The sequence below is a fragment of the Nylanderia fulva genome, unplaced genomic scaffold (assembly GCF_048542155.1).
Source record: "Nylanderia fulva isolate GAGA-0341 unplaced genomic scaffold, ASM4854215v1 Scaffold85, whole genome shotgun sequence".
Lineage (NCBI taxonomy): Eukaryota > Metazoa > Arthropoda > Insecta > Hymenoptera > Formicidae > Nylanderia > Nylanderia fulva.
In genome coordinates this window covers 234533-254964 of record NW_028190972.1, presented here as the reverse complement: position 1 = coordinate 254964, position 20432 = coordinate 234533, and the positions used below count along the sequence as shown (strand labels likewise).

At 31.3% G+C, this 20432-nt stretch overlaps 3 protein-coding genes and 1 long non-coding RNA gene across 6 annotated transcripts in view; 3 read left to right on the top strand and 1 right to left on the bottom strand.

Moving 5' to 3' along the window:
- The first annotated feature begins 2042 nt into the window (after nt 1-2042).
- XRCC1 (DNA repair protein XRCC1) lies at nt 2043-4058 on the top strand. Its single transcript, XM_029299829.2, has 3 exons — nt 2043-2256; nt 2421-3756; nt 3839-4058. The coding sequence occupies exons 2-3, from the start codon at nt 2435-2437 to the stop codon at nt 3963-3965; spliced, it is 1449 nt and encodes a 482-aa protein (XP_029155662.1). The 5' UTR covers nt 2043-2256; nt 2421-2434; the 3' UTR covers nt 3966-4058.
- A 1609-nt stretch (nt 4059-5667) lies between these two features.
- PI31 (Proteasome inhibitor 31 kDa) lies at nt 5668-7572 on the top strand. The gene is made up of 5 exons (XM_029299816.2): nt 5668-5896; nt 6234-6383; nt 6490-6737; nt 7101-7247; nt 7326-7572. Exons 1-5 carry the CDS (start codon nt 5750-5752, stop codon nt 7450-7452), a joined length of 819 nt encoding a protein of 272 aa, XP_029155649.1. The 5' UTR covers nt 5668-5749; the 3' UTR covers nt 7453-7572.
- A 776-nt stretch (nt 7573-8348) lies between these two features.
- The window catches only part of LOC114928569 (PRL-1 phosphatase), a 28189-nt gene continuing 16105 nt past the window's right edge, over nt 8349-20432 (bottom strand). Inside the window, exons 2-7 of one of the 3 annotated variants that reach the window (XM_029299821.2) lie at nt 14171-14508; nt 13821-14091; nt 13599-13721; nt 13255-13386; nt 13006-13172; nt 8349-11469 (exon numbers count right to left, since the gene is read on the bottom strand). In XM_029299821.2, coding sequence (XP_029155654.1) covers nt 11358-11469; nt 13006-13172; nt 13255-13386; nt 13599-13715 — 528 coding nt within the window. In that variant the 5' untranslated portion in view covers nt 13716-13721; nt 13821-14091; nt 14171-14508 and the 3' untranslated portion in view covers nt 8349-11357. Of the gene's footprint in view, nt 11470-13005; nt 13173-13254; nt 13387-13598; nt 14092-14170; nt 14509-19129; nt 19695-20432 lie in introns of those variants that run through there. The other 2 variants (XM_029299819.2, XM_029299820.2) reach the window with 2 other exon arrangements.
- On the top strand, nt 17018-17902 carry LOC114928571 (uncharacterized). Its single transcript, XR_003819084.1, has 3 exons — nt 17018-17056; nt 17388-17421; nt 17744-17902. It is a non-coding gene; the product is annotated as an uncharacterized LOC114928571 (long non-coding RNA).

Below are 20432 nucleotides of genomic sequence, written 5' to 3'. Positions count from 1 at the left end.
AATTCACACCTTAACAAAAAAGCAGAAGCCAATCAAAACTTGCGATGGTTAGTAAATTTGGGTGCTTTCCAGCAACGACAAAATACGACGCAGTGTATCATTCTATCTTCTTTCAATACCTGTGAATGACAAAGAATGATATACTGTGTCGTATTGTGTCGTTGTTGAAAATCACCCTTTATTACTATCAAGTTTACTATCTAGTAAGCTTACTATCAACCCGATTCTAATTGGTTTCTGCTTTTCTGCTTTCTACTTTTCTGTCAAAATGTGAATTCGGCCTTATATTTAAGATTCTCTTAAGCAGGATCTACAATAGGTGTAGTAAACTCTAAGCCTTAAGAAATTCACCAATCACAGTCAAGAATGGGGGGAATAATCGACTGTTATTAATGAATTTTTTGTTAGAGCTTACTACATCTATTGTAGACCCAGCCTTAAGTTTGAGCATAAACAGCCACGTAACCATTTGATTGGTTGACCCGGATCTTAAGTAAATCTCCGACCAGACTGAAGACGATCTTAAATATAAGATCGGCTATGAATATCAGTCTTGGATTCAATTAAGATTATCTTACTAAAGATAATTAGGATTATTTTAATATATTCACTTAAAAAAGTGCGGTTAGGTCTTCTTGCAGTTAATACATATTATATGTTGGTAACACTCGCTATATTTAGATCCAAAGCGTTTATACTACACTTATTTCAATCTTAGTTCGTGCTACTTCGCTGAGAAAAAAGGATTGAAGTAAATCGAAAATCGAAATTAATCCGTTTACACCCTAGAAATTTCACTTCGCTCCAGAGTGAATCAGGATTGGACGGCTGGATGTAAACTAGGTCATAGACTGCGTTCTCTTTGACGCTTTCAGCGCTATAAGGGCGAGTTTCCATTGAGCGTGTATGCGTCGCGTCAACGAATTAACCAATCAATACATCCCATTGTCAGCCATTTTATTATAATGGCTGACGAGACGTGTGACGCGCTCAGTGGAAACTCGCCCTAAGGCGCGTTCTACAATACGTCGTATGTCGCAGTCGGATGTTAGAACGTAAACGATTGTCCAATGCAGAAATTTTGTTTTCGAAAAAGAAATTTCCTCATTGGACATTTGCTTACATTTCGACTGCGACATACGACGTATTGTAGAATCGGCCTAAGCATTTTCTGTCTTCGTTGCACATCAAATATCAAACGAAGGCCTGGTCTACAATAAGTCGTATGTCGCAGTCAAGCACGTACTTTATCATACTTTACAACTTGTAAATTAATATCATTTTATAAATAAATAATACCTATCTAATATATCCTTGTGGTATTCTTGTTATTATATAATTCCTTAAATAATTCTTGTTTGTTAATTTCTTTTATCTTCACTCCTACAATTCACTTTTACAATACACTTCACAACTACAATTAAAAAAACTTGTTAATTAAATTTTGTCAGTTGACGTCATGATGAATAATATATTAAATATATATATTATACTTATTACAAATAAATTAACCGGTCATAAATGTAGAAAATATATTCACATCGCAAACAATTTACAAGAAATATAATTTTTCAATAATAATATGACAGCTGCTTCAACAAATTAATAGAATTTTTGCGATTTTTGCCCATAGAACATAAAACATAGAACACAGAATGCTTCCCGCTAGTGTTCATCAGAAAAGCGAAAGATGATTGGCTGCCGTGTCGACTTCCGTCGCGCGTAATGCGTCGACGCACTTTGATTAAAGCCCTAATACTTTGCGCATGCGCACTAATTATAAAATTATTTATTGCAAATAATAAAGAAATTATTAACTCACAAACAATTATATTGATATATTTGTAAATCACAAACGATTTCCTATCATTTATAATTGTTAATTATTACAAAATCTGTTTATTATATATGATAATAAACAATAATAATAATAAATATAATTATATATATATAATTATAATTATATATATATAAATATATATAATATATTATATTATATACATAACTATAATTATATATTTCTATGCAAAACTGTGTGCTTCCCGCTTTAGTATAGAAAATGCATATGCGTAAAACGGAACGCACCTTAGCTTTACTAGAGAAAACTATGAAAACGAACGTAGCCATATTTTAACTTGTGATACGGGTTATGTTAGATGTGTACGCTATGTAAATTTGGCGGTATCTTAAAACTTCAAGAGTTACAAAACTTATAAATTTATTTATTACTTTTCGATTAGTCGATTAGTATAATGTGTAAGTAGAAAAATGAGTACTATAAAATATAAAGGAATACTATATAGACTGGTTTTGAAAAAAAGAAATATTAACTTCATGTGTATTTATGTGGTTTTATTTATGAAATTAAACAGTGAAATTGGAAATGGTCATGATTTATTTATTTTTCTTTGATATTACAGGAATTTAATAAAAAATGATTGTCAAATTTGAAAAGATAATAAGCTGTTCCTCGGAACATGCTATGTATCCTGCTGCCAATCTTCTACAATGTAATTCAGAAAATTGGAAGGCCACATGGCGGTGCGCCAAACCAGGAGAAATGTTGGCCCATGTGATATTTCAACTTGTTGAACCCTCTTACATCACAGGAGTTGATATTGGCAATTTTCAGAGTTGCGTGGTAATTGTCACTGGATCTACATCATCTGAACCTGACAATTGGATACTTATAGTGAATCACAAGTTTATGACAAATGATGAAGCTGCAAACAATAAGTTTAAGGATCAAGTACAATTATTTACGAAAAGAGAATTGAATCCAGATACTTTGAAAATTAAATTTGATCGAATCAAAGTCACTTGTATGCAATCGGCAAATTTAAAAGTTTTATTTGGACTATCATATATCATTTTAAGATCAGATCCAACAGTTGATTTAGGTTTAGATGTATTTGGCAAATTCAAATTGAAACAACCACATGTCATTAAGACACCGATGGAAATGATGAAAGAGAGAATTCTCAACAAAATGGAAAATAAAAAGACAGATTATAAGGAAGAGATACAAGAACAAATAAAAAAGAACTCGATGGACAATTTTGCTAAATGTCAAGAAAAGCAAAAACCTATGAAGAGACCATTATTAGAAAAGTTAGAGACTGGAAAAGCTGATGAAGTTTTTGGAAAAAATGATAAGACTCAGTTACAAGATTTTAAAACGAATAAAACGCCTATTAAAAATATCAAAAATGTATCAAATGATAAAACAGTTGTTACAACTCCTTTTGGAGACGTTGTACCTATGACGACCATTAATACTGACAAAAATGATACAAAAGATGCTTCTCAGGATTCTCATAAGAAACGTCCTTTAAATAAATTAGAGGACTTATTAAACACACAATATTGCGAAAAGAAAAAACAGAAATGCTCCAATTGTTGCAAGAATTCTCAAGATCAGCTGTGTAAAACTTGTCAACGATTACCTCAGTGTACAACTATTGAAAATACTAATTTGAAACCAACTGTTTTTATAAAACCAAAAAAACGATTTAAAGAATTGTTCAGTGGTACAACATTCTCCCTCAGTGGATATGTTAATCCACAGAGAGATGAAATTAGAAGAAAAGCTCTTAGTATGGGTGCCAGATACATACCTGATCCAAATACAACTAATAAAAAATGTACTTATTTGATCTGTGCTTTTAAAAATACACCAAAATATCAGCAATTCAAAGATCATACAAAAATTGTCTCTCATGTCTTTATCGAGGAGTGTTTTGATAAAAAGATAAGGTATAATATCATCATATTCGTGCATTTTTATTATGATTTTTGTAAAAGTATAAAAAAATTTGATGTATTTTATGCTTTATAGGTTTCCTTGGAGGCGATATGCTTTAGATCAAAAGAATAAATTGCAAGCTGAAAGTGAAGAAGAAATCGATGGTAATCAATCGGAATCTATATATGATATGGATACTGATGCTGATTCCGATTATTAATTTTTTAATTCTACTATATTTGACTTCTTTTTCAACATAGTTATATTTCGATAATTGTTACTAAAGTATTTAATTAAATATATTTTATGTATACATATCTGTATTTTTTATTATTCTCTGTCTTCTTTTCGATATATATAAGTAAAATTTTGTAAATACACTAATCAAATACAAAAATAATTTTATAATTTTATAAAAATTTGATATAACATCAAAACTAATTTAGAATTATATCCAATACTGGTGAGAAACAATTGCCATAAATTTTAATCAACAGTTCAGTTTATTGTGAGATTTTTATCATTGAATTTTTTGTTTTTTTCAACATTGAAAATGTGTTTTTATACTTCAGAAAGTTATGTTAAAAATATGTTCAAAGATGCATGAAATCGAAGAAAAAAATAAGAAATTTTTTTGTCATTAACATTTATGAAAAAAATATATTTGAGATATAGCCTATAATCCATGATGTTAACTATATCTGTTCAAATCAAGTTGTAGTTAACTTTACAATTTAACAATTAAAGACTATATAATCTTCGTAACTTGAAATGCATGTTATAAAAATTGATATAAATATAAAAAAACTTGTTTTATTAGATTTTTACGCAATATTCTTGGTGAGAAGAAATTATCATAAATTATCTTTTAATTCTTATTATTGGACCTTTCGGATGGCGTCAAAATTTGAAAATTTGAACAATGCGATCACATGGCTACATTTTCTTCTATATATAAATATTTAATAAGGAAAAAAAATTTACTTTTTTCTTCGATTTTATATGAACCTTCAGATATATCTTTAACATAATTTCTGAAGTATAAGAAGACATTTCGGGTTGCGTCCGCCATCTTATTGACAGTTTAGCGATATTTGACACCTATATACAGAGTGTCACTTAATTGGCGCTCAATATTTATATAGCGATATTCCTCGTGGAAAACTGAGTCGAAAAGTCGTGTACCATTTTTTTTCTGTAAGGCATAATAAAGTAGTAATTATTCAGTAACGTTAATACGTTACTAATAATAAAGTAGTAATTATTATGCCTTGCAGAAAAAAATGATACAGGACTTTTCGACTCAGTTTTCCACGAGGAATATATCGCTATAAATATTGAGCGCCAATTAACTGACACCCTGTATAGCTATATCTATTGCAGTTAACTTCATGCGTAAAAGTTAAAAAAAAAATTAAAACTATATATAACTGACGGAAAAGTTTTTAATGGCAGATTCCTGATATTATTTGGAGATGATTTTTCCTTATTAGTGAAAAAATGTTGAGGGAGGCCATCATATCTCTGGGACACCAGTAACTATACATATTATAAAATTTAGTATATAAAAAAACTAATTGTTTTAAAATGATATGCGCAATATTCTTAGTAAGAAGAATAAAATTTATATTGTGACAATTTCTTCTTACCAAGAATATTATTGCATATAATTCTAAAATAAATTTTTTTATATTCAATTTTTGTTAACTTTTAATCGCGCGAAGTTAGCTGCAACTTGATTATATATATTGAATCAGTAATTTTCTTCTTACCAAGAATATTATATGTATATAATTCTAAAATAAGTTTTTTATATTATATCAAATTTTATAATATGTACTTAAATAAAGTTACAAAAAATATATATATAATCTTCAATTTTTGTTAACTTTCAATCGCGCGAAGTTATAGCTGCAACTTGAATAGGTGGTTAATAACATCAGTAATGGCGTGTGCTCGTCAAAAATTTGCAAGCTAATGCAATCAATTCGCTGAATTGTCAGGATGGCGGACGCAGCCAACACATTTGGCTTCGAACTTTTGCAAAAAGTGCATCACGATGAAATTCTTAAAAAGGAAGACGTAATAATCTTATTTATACATTGGTATTTAGCAAAGTGTGGATTTCGGTGCATTGGCATCGGAGATGAAGTAAGCCCCATTTAAATAATTTGCAACGTATTGCGTCACGTTTTGCAATAATATAGCGAAACTTTACATACATTTTATGTTTTTTCGTCATCCTTTGTAATATTTCATATTGCGATGTTGTTACAAATTCTAACCTGTAATGAACTCGTATAATATATTTTTTCAATTTGTTTTATATATTTTAATCAAATAAAAAGGAAAAATATATATATGTATACACTATATATCGGAATGTTTCTGTGTATTTATATTTATTAATATTTATTACTTTACAATTAATATTCATTTTTATTAAAATTATTTTAAATATAACATTCACAGATTTATATTTTTTTAGAAAACTTTTAATGCATCAGAGAAAGGATCTGAATTACTCCCAAAAGATTGGAACTCCAGTTTTAATTATACATTACGTTATATTAAGCATGAAAAATTATATATACTACTTGGAATCAAATCGGATATGGATTTACTATTAAATTTGCTGGTAATTTATGCTATTTAAGTTAAATTTCAAAGATAATTAATTATTACAAAAAATGCAACAATTGTAAGAAATTTACCATATTATATTTGATATTATATTTTCATAGAGATATCATGATGATGCTATTTCCAACATTCAGTTTCCTATTGAGGAAACTGTGTCTGCATTACATGGACCTTTAGAAACTGTGATACCATCATATCGCACCATTTTATATAGCGTACAAAAGGATTTTGTAGGCACGCTATATGGAAATACTAAAGAAGAAACAACTCAAACAACTGAAACAAATGAAGCTTCAACACGTAGAGATCCTGATCCACTGCGAGTAGAATCTAATCGACCAGTGCATCGGTAATTAGACATCAATTCAATTGTGTGTGCATATTTGTGCAATTTTTTTTATATCAATATAAAATTCTTAAATTTAAAAAAAAATTGATTATGTTATGCTTAAAGTAGATTTAATATGATTACATTCAGTAATATATTGTACAATATACATATTATCCTTTCTTATGTTTTGCATAGATTTTATTTGATATTAAAGTGTAACTGAAAATAGTTTAAGTATTGAATTTTACATAAGATAATTGTAGCCTCTTTATTTTTTCTATTTATGTATTCTATTTTAATGAGTCTATAATTTTTTTTCTATATGTTTATTGATTATTATATGTAACATTTAACGTGATTTATTTGTCTGTAAATATACAGTTTGCCTGAGCATGATCCTGCAAGAGTAGGAATCCGAGACCTTGATCCGTTTGGACAAGGTGGTGGAATGATATTCGATCCGTTTAGTAGTCGTCCCCCAATTGGACGCTTACCAAGTGGTCTAGGAGTACCTGGAAGATTGCCACCGTATGTCGCATATATTGTATAATACTACGCATTTTCCAGTCGTAAGAATCAATTGTTAATTTAGATATTATATTGCAGAGGTGCGATACCACCCGGCGCAAGATTCGATCCCTTTGGTCCACCTGATTTGGATCCACTGAGACCTCTTCGTCGTAGACCCGATGACGATCACTTTCCCCCTCCAGGATTCGACATGTTTAATTAATTTTACATTTAAACGTGTATATGTATTGTTAAGGAAAACTTTGAACTTGGAAAAAAAAATTAAAAGAGAAACAAGAGAGTACTTCTGTATAATAGAACTAATATAACGTTTGCAATATAATGTTTTTTTTATATTTTTATTTAAGGGGCCTGTGCATCATAGAGAAAATATTAGAAATAGGGATTATTTTAAAATAAAATCGAAGACTTTAATATAAAAAAAATTTAGGTATAGGGACTAGTAAGGACTAATAAATTAGTAGTAAGAGCTCTTTACATTTGTATTTGTATATCAGTTTTTTCGATTTTATTATTTTAAAGTAATTCCTATTCCTAATATTTAATATTTATTCCTCTATTGTGCGCAGGGCTTAAGGCACTTCGCCGCGGCTATCTCAGATTCTGACGTCAGAGGCGAGAAAGCACACGTTGAAAATTCTTAAATGCCATTTTTAAATGAAGATATTTCGAAATTGCATCTAAGAATTTTTAGCGTATTTTTTCTCGCCCCTGACGTCACAATTCCAATATGGTCGGGGTCAGAAGCCTTAAAAACAACACTAAACTTAGGAAACAAAAATTAAAAGATAAATAAGAGAGTTAAACACTTCTCTATGATAGAACTAATACATCGTATTATATTATAATATTACGTCTTTTTTACGATAAATAATATTCTTTTGTATATTGAAAAAGATAGAATCATTTGCCTAGAATAAAGTTAGATCAGAGTTTAAGAGAAATGTGTTCTCTTTCTTTTCACAAAACAATTTTCTTTTTTTTTATTTTATTATTATTGATATTGTTTACAACTTGTAACTTAAACAAAATAATTTTGCTTTGTTTAATTTCATTGAAGGCAACTGTATATAATATGATGGGTAGAGGAAATTGCAATTAGAAATTAAATAGTAATCTTTATTTAAATTGCGCTAACTCGTTATTTTTTATTTTGTTGCTTAATCAATTTGTAGAGGGAGTGATTGTTCTTATTTTATTATGCCGGTTCAAAATAGAGGATTTCTTTCCTATCTAAATTGTTCTTGCTTCAAATATATTCACATTAGACAAATTGTTAAACGCAAGAGGTCTTTATCGATACATAAAATTATTGTATCAATTAGATATTCACATAAAGCTATTTAAAAAAAGTTATTTTAACTATGTAATTGCATTTGTTTCTTCGAATAATATTAATTTTCGCAGCAGGTCGATTCATTTCTTCGAGAAATTTTAAAACATTCCATATTTTATATGTAAGTACGCAGTTATTGCACAGTGGAACGATTTTACATGTAATTGACATGTTACATGTAATTGAACATTTAATTTTAAGCAAAACAACAATATAAGTGACCTTTTACATAGAACTGTAAACTTGTAAAGAGAAAAATCATATCACAGTATACATAAAAAAAACATTTTGTACTATAATAGCAATTTATTTATACATCTGAAGAAGTGAATCGATGTGCAAAAATAAGTAACTAAACAATGAAAATCATATATATTGGTAACTTTTTTCAAGATCATATCTATTTTGTCACAAAGGTTGACGTGTCTTTAGAAAAAAATTTTTTTAAATATATATATATATATGTATGTGTATATATATATATATATATATATATATATATATATATATATATATATATATATATATGTATGTATGTATATGTATATATATATGTGTGTATATATATATGTCCAATTATCTTAATTATTATAATTGAACTAGGATTAAATTATATATAAAAGTAATATACTTTTGCATCTAGGGTTGGATCATTTACTTTTATGAATAAACCCTCGTCCCATCCTCTGATAAAAAATATTGCAGTTTTCAATATTACAAAAAAAGATGCACCAGGTTCAAATTTCAATCCGAGTCTGCGTGAAGTCGTAGTGAATGTATCCTATTGTCGCTCGTTAAATAATTGCGTTTGAGAAATGAAATTATTCTCTCTAGCTAGTTAAATAATAGATTCATCATTAATCGATTGTTGTGTCAACCGTACCTTGTCTTTGGAATAAGAGATACAGCATATATATATGTGGGATCGTCCAAGTATAGCAATTAAGCTTGGATGGATGAAGGTATTTGATACACATTAATCGGACTCGATTCATTGTTCAAAGCAAGTCGGTTTAGAAACAAAGACGGCATAACAAGAAGACAATGAATAAAGACAAGAAAAAAGAAACAGCGTATATACATTGAAAAAACGTACATTCACATGAAATCAGCAGACGCGCGTGAAATGTGTTCTAAGTATATTGTATTTGTTATTATTTTACGAACGAATTTTTTTTCTTCTATCCTTTGAACACAGTTTAGTGTGGCGACGTAGCATCACCGACAATTTTACCAAAATATATATAGAAGACGACAATGACACACTTACATAAAATGCTCGTATCAGATTGAAAAATCTATTTTTCTAACTAAAAAGTTAGATATGCAAGGATGCTTTTGGTGAAATTGCCGTTTGAGCTACGATAAATGTGATATACAGCTCTGAAAAGTGTGATTTACTTCACATTAGTTTTTTTCATTATTCATCTTTCAAGTTAACGCAGATTCCAAGTCCAATAAGAGTTAAGAACATCCATCAGCAAATACGGCATGCCATTGGAAATGCAACGCAATATGTTTTTTCTTTTTATGTTAAAAATGTTCAAATGTTATGTAATTCATGTTTCATATTAAACATTTGTGCGGCAAGTGTATATCAAAATATTCTAATAGTAATTGCAGGCATTAACCGCTTTTATTAATTAGAATTAATATTAGTTATAATTAATATAATTTCGCAATGAGAAAAAAAATGTATATATATCTAAATTCAATACATCGTAATATTATATTTTATAACTGCAATGTTAAAATAGTTTACTCTTTTATCATCGTTATCTTTTACTTTAGTGTTTCCTTCCGATTCATCGCAGAAATTATTCTTATATTTAATATTTCATAATCTTATATATTGCAGAGTTGTGACTAATATATTGTATAAAAAACATCTTTTTATTCTATTTTTGCATTTTGCAGAAAATGTATATAAAATCTTGTTAAAGAACAGTACATTTGCACATAAGGCAGATAGCTTTTTTTAAATATATATTTAGTTTAAAAAGAAATGAAAATTCTAATTTATACACATCTTTAGACTTTATAAAGAAAAGTTTTTACTTTTTTTATAGCACTCTTATTATTTTTATTCTGCAGCTTACAATCACTCAGTGTAGAAATTTTCTAAGTTACATCTGATAAAAATCCAATAAATTGTAAAAGTATTCTATATATTCTCTCGCTCTATATATTTCAGAAACGTAATATAATTTGTCATCTCGATGAAATGCTAACAAATTGATAATGTATTACTATAAATGTTATATTTTTTATCTTTTGTTATATCAAGAAAGTAAGTAAAGACGTATCACACAATAAAATTTCCACACATATATGACTAATAGCTTATAATTTAGAAATCACTAAGGCTGAATGACAATAATGTAGTCGATTTTCAAACGTTTTAAAAAAGTTATTACGATTCGAAGGCTTAATTTTTGTCCCCATTATGTATTTAATATCGATCAAGTATCAAAAATAAGTATACGATTTTTATAAAAGGAACCAGCAACAATTTGAAGCTATATTCACATGTTAATTACTTGCCTCAGGAATTTAAAATTAGAGATTAGTGCGAAAAAAGTGCCTCAAAGTTTATTGACATTTATCACGTTTGCATTTCCATTGATAGGCCATTCAGAACAGATTTGCTACAATATGCCACTTGTCTTCAGGCGCAAAAGCCTATACATTTATATCAATCGGTATGTGAATTAGTGACTTTTTTCTTCCCATCTTTTCTTGTTTTTGTTTTTCTTGAAAAATTCTTTGATCTATTGGATGCAACAGGAATTTTTTTGTCCATTCTTGAGCTTCAATCGAGACTTGGGACGATACTTTTCAAGAAAAGTCAACTGCTTTGCGTTTATGGCGCCTCGTCTTTTCCTAAAACAGAGAAAAGAGAATTACAAATCACAGTTCAATTATTAGGTGGTAAACTTAATTCTTGCCGCTTTTTTTTCGTCTCAAAAATTGATTTGTTTCGAAGGGAATATGAATAAACCTTCAAAGTAATTTCTTCCATTTTCTACTACTTTTTCCCATCTCTCCAGCAACAAGGCAATCCCACGACGGTAGAATGCGATGTTTTTCGAGGCGATCCATTCCTCCACCCATTCTTGGACTTCTTCGTAACTGGAGAAGTGTGTCCGTAAGTGCGTGTTGCATCGATTGGAAGAGATGGTTATCCAACGGTGCCAAGTCTGGAGAGTACGCTGGATGCGGGAGGATTTTCCATTCAAACTCTAGAAGTATCTGGCTCTCGCTTTTCGCAACACGCGGTCGAGCGTTACACGCAAAAGAATGACTTTGCGTCGATTGCTGGCCATGGATAGTCTTTTTTGCATTATCTCGTCATTCAATCGACATAATTGCTGTTGGTTAGCGATCAGTTGTAACGATTTCATTTGGACGCAAGAGCTCGTAATACAGTACACCCTCCTGGTCCTAGCAGATGCAGAGCAAGGTCTTATTGCTTTTCGGCGTTAAAGTGGATGGTTGATCGGGGTCCACCGATGATTTTCTCCGCTTGGGATTATCAAAATAAATCCATTTCTCATCGCCAGTTACGATACGCCGCAAAAATACGCTTTTTCTTTCTTCTTTGTTTGGTGAGCAAAGAAATCGCGATAGACAAACAATTCAAAATGGCATTTTTTGACAACTCACGATGGTAGTCATCCCTTCCTTATGAATTTTTTCCATGGCATGAGACGGCCATCGGAATAACATTTAACGCTTTCGATAACTATAAAAGCGTTTGTGCTGGATTCTTATCGAGCAATTCTTGCATCACATCTTCAAATTTTTCGGCTGTCCGGGACGTTCTTTGTCTCTCACGTTAAAATCATTTTTTCGAAAGCGTTCAAATCAAACTCTATGTTCTTTCTGATGAAGTTTCATCACCATACACTTCGGATAATAAGCGATGCGTTTGAGTTACAATTTTCTTAAGGTCAAAATAGTGAAGAAGCACATGTCGGAAAAACAACTTATCGCGGTTCATTTTCGATCAACTGAAAAATTTCTTTGGCGTTGAGAAATTTAACTTGCAAGGACCGAATCACTTTTAGCAATATTTAAACTACAAAAGACATGCGACTTCACCGTCAAAACTCGCTAGCGTTGAAACCGGCACCCTCTAATAGCGAGCGGCAAGAATTAAGTTTACTACCAATATATATATATATATATATCCTGAAGCCGTCTTATTTTACCGACAAAATGATCATTTTTGTGCACGGTTTTTAACATAAAATCGATAGGTTTCCGCTTGTGTTTATATGTACTTTAATCGTGGAAAAGCATTTATTATTCTATTTAACTAATAAAAAGAAAAGCGTGTACAAAAATGATCGTTTTGTCGGTAAAATAAGACAACTTCGTCTTAAACAAACGAAGACTTATGAAGATCAGACTTACTCTCTAATAAGGGCAACAGCATCTTCAAACTTGAGCCCGAGTTCAATGAGAGCTATTGCAACCAAAACCGGTGCTCTACCGAGACCTGCGACGCAATGTACCGCCACACATGCGTCAGGCGACTCTCGGAATCGGTATTTTAGCAGTTCGAACCATTCATCCACTACCTAGAAATTGTTATAGAGAGAATAGATTTACATTTTTTGTCTCTTCGTTTATAACGTCTAAAGGATGTGAGAGATTCCTTACCTCATTTGGTGGAAATGTACCGTCATCGAATACCAAATCTATCACATTGATCCCTTCCGATTTGAGTTCCTCGACTTTGTACGTTGGTTCGCAAACTCTGACCACCTCCTTTACATTATGCTTTTTCAGTTCCTATTGAAGACATGCACAACAGTTCGCATTAAATAACTAATTGTAAGAGAATAAAATATAAATAAATTGAAAAAATGAAGTATACATACAAATTCAGGTATAAAAAAAATTAAAAAAAAGCGAAACATCTTTTTTTACACTTGAATAAGAGAATGAAGTTAAGAATTCTAAGAGGATCTATTTTTAGGGGAGAGTTTTGCATATATACTAACTTGAATAAAGGTATGGATGGTTTGATCATTGGGCCGATCAGTAATGAGGAACTTCATATTTTTGTATTCAATCTCGGCGGGCGCCGGTCTGATATCCTTCACCCTCATGTTGCTCATTTCCTCCTTAAGATGGAGAGATGGTTGTATTATCTTCTTTCTTTTATTGTTTTTAACTCTCTTAAAAGATCTTATATAACTTGTCTTGTAAAGTCTCTCACATACGTGTGCCACACTATACGAAGCGACAAAGGCTGGATTTGACAACTTAGCCCATTAAATGTCAGTCTTATAAAGTTGTTTCTCATTTAACTAATAGAATATCTTATTTTTTTACAGAGGACAGAACCACGGGTTTACATGTAGATCTTAGGAAGGGTTGTCGGGGTGCGAACTTCGCCGAAAGAGTAAGGGCTACGTTACATTAGGCGGTGTTGATATGCGCTTGATCCTTCCTACTCTTGAGACTTTTCAACTAGAATTCGCGGAAGATTACCTGAAATTTTAGTATGTAAGTTCAAATTTATTTCCGTCATAATGCAAGCGTTGCAGTTCATATTAAAAATTAAGGTTACCTATTTGGCACTGGGTACTCCAGTTGCGCTCAGTATCTACGATGCATCTACTAATGTAAATTAATAATTTCTATTAAATTCTTCTATGTCTTGCGTGATGACTAGTCGATGATTTTTTTTCTGGCTTCCCCGGTGCGTAATTAATTCTTCTACTTTTAATATCCACTCTTTTCCACCCTCCTCAAGATGTTTCTACCCTTCTTTCTTCTCTTTGCTCTAAGAATATCTAATAATTGTCAGGGAGTATGGGGCGTGTCTCTCTATTTGTGTTGAGCCTGGCAATACTCTGCGCTATCCAACTGAAACTCCATGTATGTGAGGATGCACTCACCAGGAAACTGCAACAAAAGAGAGAAAAAGAGATGATCAATTATTTGATTAAATAATATAAAATTACTATCCTTAATGTAACTCATACTCTTGTCGTTCTTGCGCAAATTGACAATTGCACAAACTGTCACGATAATAGCCAAACTACGCCTGGTATATCAACTTTCGAGTATGTTACTTTGACTTAAGAATATTTACTTTGTGCAATGTAGTGTAAAGCGTATGTAGAATGTCCCGTTCCATTTTGACTTTTGCAATTGATATTTCTCGAAAACTAAGGCTTCCATCGAAAAATTTCATACAAAAGTTATAGGATTTCGAAAAGGACGTAAGCATAGTTTTGTTCCAAGTGGAGGCATTTTTTAGATCAGTATTGTTATTTTTGTAAACAAAACCATTATTTCTTACATATATCCTAGATTTCTAGTAATATTTGGCGTAAAAAAATGTTAAAGTGGAATAGTTGAAAAATGAATGGTTTACGAGATTTATCTCAATATTTTATTTATTTATCTCATAATGTGTCCCATTATTTAATGCAGAAAATTATTAAGGTAAGACTATCGAGAAATAATATTATAAGATATTTTTTATCAAAATAGTCAAAATAAAGCATATCTCATAATTCTGTTTAAAAAAGTAAATCTCGTAAAAATCTCAAAAATACCTCCATCTAAAATAAAACTATGCTTACAAGATGTCTCCCTCAAAATTCTACAACTTTTGTATAAAACATTTTTCGACAGAAACCTTATTTTTCGAGAAATCTCAATGCAAAAGTTAAAATGGAACACCCTGTATACAATTTATTAATTTCTCTTTTTATTTCGATAATTATTCGTAAAAAAAAAAATAATTTAGTTTTGTTTCTTGATAAATCGAAGGTTATCGCAATTGAAGAAATCATAGTTGAAGAAATCGAAATTAAAGCGATAAATAATATAATCGACGCACGCACATGTATTATGACAAAAAAGATACCAAAATAGTTTTTAATGGAAAATGCATCGCCACACATACACACACACAACATGCGCACGTGCACATGACATAGATCGCAATTCCTAGTCGTTCTATGCCAAGCTTGCGTGTAAATTGACCTCTCGGTCTTTCGCCGCGATTGATTTGCGAAAGCTCCCCTTTTGCGTAACAAACGGTTGCCATTATGACGTGAGCAACAACTGATTGACGGGAAGAAGAAGCATGATGACCGATCGACATTCAGACATATGCACGAGAATAACCGAAATAATTGGCAGGTGAAAAGAAGGGCGAGGAAAAGGAAGAGAGGGCAGCGAGCTTCGTGAAACGTCGCCAAGGCCAAATCTCTATATCTCTATAATGATGTCGTTACAGACCTGATTTTATTTCTTTAGCATGATATGCCATTTGATTATACCTTATATGTATACTGTGAGAATAGCTGCTTTAATTTCTAAATAATAGGTTGCTTAGAAACGTGTAATTCCATATCAGGTCAGTCAAGTTGAAAGATGCTACAAATGTAGGTTAAAAAAATTAGGATCTCATTAAAAAGCTTCTTTATTTCACCTTGATATCTCCATTCGAAGATCTAACCAATAGCAAATCAATAGCACCATTATTAAGTTTTCAAAATTTTATTAATAAGGTTAATTGGAGATTTCTTATTTTCATTTTGTACTCAATTGATTAGATCATTACGAAATATGACTCAATATGCGATTATTTGCAAATAAAAGTACAAGCAATAGAGAATAAAAGATATTCATTAATAGAAACAATATTTATTGTTATCCATATCTATCTGCTTCTGTTGATGCATGCATATTTTTATTCTCTGTTCTTATTATCTATACTTTTGTATTGTGCATTTTGTATAGGCCTAATATTTAATATTTGTTCCTATTCCCAATATTTTTTCTATTGTGCGCAGAGCCTTAAAAATCCTTAACCAGAGATTAGACAAAGCGTTTTGACTCTCTTCGCCTGGGATATAACCGAAAATGTGAAAAAGGTACATAGCTAACAAAAAGACGTCCTAATCTAAACAGTCTGTCAAAATGACCTTAGTCAAACCAGAGATTAGACAAAGCGTTTTGGCTCTCTTCGCCTGGGATATAACTGGAAATGTGAAAAAGGTACATAGCTAACAAAAAGACGTCCTAATCTAAACAGTCTGTCAAAATGACCTCAGTCAACAATTAAAATAAATCGTTACCAAAAAACATCCGGTTTTATCCTATGAAGGCATATTATCCGATATTTGATTAAGGATCTCTAAAGAATTTGACTGACCTGACAGAGGAATAGGAATATAAAAGGACTATATCGTTAATAATAGTATAGTATTTCCATGTTGTTTTATGTGCTCTCGAATATGCGCTTACGATACGATTGTCATCACAGAAATCTGCTCTTTCTCCTTTCAGCAAATGAAATACAATAGAGACTTTACTTTTTGAAAATTATCGCATAAATCTTTCACCTGACTTGGCAAAAAGTGAGACAACAATAACTGAGAGAGAAAAGAAAACAATCAGCAAAAGTGTTGCCAGATGTTGACCAGATGATCAGGTGAGGCTTTCGAGGCTTTATTCGATCAAGAAATGAAGATGACTCACTGTCATAAAATAAAGCAAAGAAATATTTCAATATTTACGAACGAGATCTCAAAACTCATTCGGCAAACCTACTTAAGCTGTATTATCGTACAGACTTGTTAGGATAGCATTAAAATGTCTAGAAACCCAATTTGTGTGTCTAGAAACGCAATATATGTTTCTACTTTATTAATTATAGACAACATTAATGATCTTTTGAGAATCCATTTTTCGATATGTTTTAATATAATCTAGATGTAAAAATTAGTGTTTCATTAAAAATATGAAATTTATTTTTATTTCAGCTTGACATCCCCACTTGAAGGTCAAATACCAATAGTAAGTATCACTGTACACATCTCCGTTGAAACTTATAACTTTTGTCAGAAATGTTTATTTTGTTTTATTTTTATATATTAATTTTAAATATATTTATTTATTTTTACATTATTTAAACATTTCAATTTAAATGCTGCATCATTTCATATACTTTTTTCCTCCTCTCCTAAGAAAAAAATATAGAGTATTAACACGCAATAAGAGGCGAATGTTCAGATTCTCCACGAATATCATTAAAAGCACATACATTTTAACATTTATATTATTATAATTATAAACGTTAACATTGATATAATTATATCACCAAATGTTTTCGCAATAGATTCACAGCAACACAGGGGATTGCAGAACTATATTTCACTGTAAGATGGCAAGTGTCTTGCGTAATGTTACTGCAATTATTATTATTGCATGATTGCACTACGCGATGTTGTCAAATGTCTCTTCTGAAGGATCGTAATGAAACATCAATTAACTATTGAATGCAAAGTACTTGTACTAATTGTAGAATTGTTGTATAAATATGTAATATAGGAGAAGGGCATATTTCTAATTCTAAGATTTGATGATAAAAAAAAATAAATAAAACAAGATCTATATAACAGTCTAGTTTTTTATGTATGTTTCTTGTATAGCAATGACTAAAGATTTATTGGGATTAATAAAAAAGTAGATACGCGCAATTGGGATTAAATACAATCAATTACTTTTCCATTCTTGTCAATGACCATTATTTTCTTATATATGTATACTATATAAATTATATAAGCACACATGTGTATAAAGATTTTACATATAAAAAGTCAGACCAATATCTTAATATTGAAACATTGTCGCAATCCTATTGGAATTTTGCACTTCCATGTTTATACGTACAATGTTTCTTGTATAGTATAATTTGCAAGATTGTAAGCAAATAACCAATCAATAATATTCTAATGAAGGTGAAAGATTTCTGCACTATATTCAAGAAAATTCACGTGATCGGAACTAATAACTTGAAATACTTGGAACATCCATCATTGCAGAATCATCAGAGTGTCACAAGACTGACGACGCGTGTGGGTTAATGCAGTAAACAAAATTCTATTTACGTTGTAGTTACGTCGCGGACATTTGAGGAACGATCTTCGCGAAGACACGAGGCGACAAAAATCGCTCGCGCCGATCATTCATCTATTAATAGAACGCAATGGAAATTTTCGCGGAGAAGAAAATGAATATACGTTATCTATACATGCTAAGCATGTATTTTTCTTTAATATCTGATTCAATAATTGAATGCGATGTAAAATGTTTGCGGATGATCTATTCTTTAACGTGTGTGTGTGTGTCTCCAGTTACACTATAAAAATATATATATATATATGTGTGTATATGCGGGACAAAGCGAAAAAAATCACGAGTTAGAAATCAGAGCAGATATACAATATGCGAATGATGAGTGTACGACATAAGAATTTGCGCATCCGCTAAAAACAGTTATTTTTGCGCAGAAAAAAGTTTCAAACAATCGACGCTTTTTATCAGTAGTAAAAATTAAATTACGAGTGTCAAATTTTGTATAGACAAGCGAAAACATACAGTGCGTGTTGTGTGATCAGTTTTTTTTTTTTTTAGAATTTTAAATATCATTTTTTATTTATTAAAGAACGGCTATATAAGTGCGCGCATTCGATATTTCTTCGCATTGCTTGATTCACTTTACCTTACATTCATTTGACGAGAAAAGAAATCTGCAAGGTCACGGAAGCGTTCTTCGAGATAATTATAATCTTAAATGTGAAACAATGTCGTCACGCGATCAGAAATTGGTAGCAACGTGACGATATCACCGCACCACATCACCAAGAAAAAGTCACATTTTAATGTTGCGCGTACACTTTTGCGAAAGTTACCACCTCAAAGTTCGCGGTTCAGAATGCAACAAGATGGTTGCGTACACATTCTTCTCTCCGCACCGATGTTCGTCAAAATGCCGCGTGTTTTAAGCTTTCAATAAGTGCGGTTTATAAAGCGCTACAATTGGTCCTTTCGTATCCGGTAAAATTACAAAGCGCATCGATTAATGTCAATATTTCGATATTTCACATAATTGATTAACGCGGACCGTTTCCTCGCTACAGAAATAAAGTCTATCTTTAACTTGCGAAGATTTTCTCGTCCGTTTGTCTCGTAGTAAAGCTATTCGAAATGTGCGCGGGTGTGGGGCCCTGGAGCGCGAGGATGATATCGTGCACTCATCGCGACGGTTGTGTCGAATCTGGGCCAGCCACAGCGTGGCGATCAAAATAGCACGGCGTCGAGACAACTTCCACCCTTCCCATCAGCGTGTAGCGCTCTCGTCATCTGACCTCCTCTCCCCCTCCCCCCTCCAAATACACGCGCACACACACATATTACACATATGCAATGTCATCCGACTCTCTTACGCATTTTCGCAACCAGTGACGTTTCTGCCTTTTGCGGCGTATGGCTGAGAAAAATTGGTTCAAACACGTATAACGTCATGTAACGTGTAAATTTTTTCCACGGGTCGAGACACCTTTGCGAATTTTTATTTTCCTTCGGGAATTATTACTGATTCTTATAAGGCTCTCTGAGCCCAGAAACATGTACGAAATTGTAGGACACATAATGAGAGAATTGAAAATTTATAGGTGCCAATACATCCAAAACATCTGCCGGTCAATATTAGGATGTCATCAATGTTGGTGTATAAAATGTATTCATTTTATTATATCTATATCTACGTTTTCAAAACTGATATTTTTTATTTTATAGTTAAACATGACTATCCAGAATTCGTTTTTCATCCTTTCCTAAAATTTCCTTTTGCGTTTAAGACAACTTCTAGTGGGCGTAAAAATGATGTTCGTACCATAGGCTTATTATTGCCGGTTATTTGGTATCTAGGATATGCTAAATACCTTTTAAAAGATATTCAGGTATCTTCCCAGTACAATAATGACGTTATCTACGACGTTTATCATCTAGGGCAGCTCTGATGG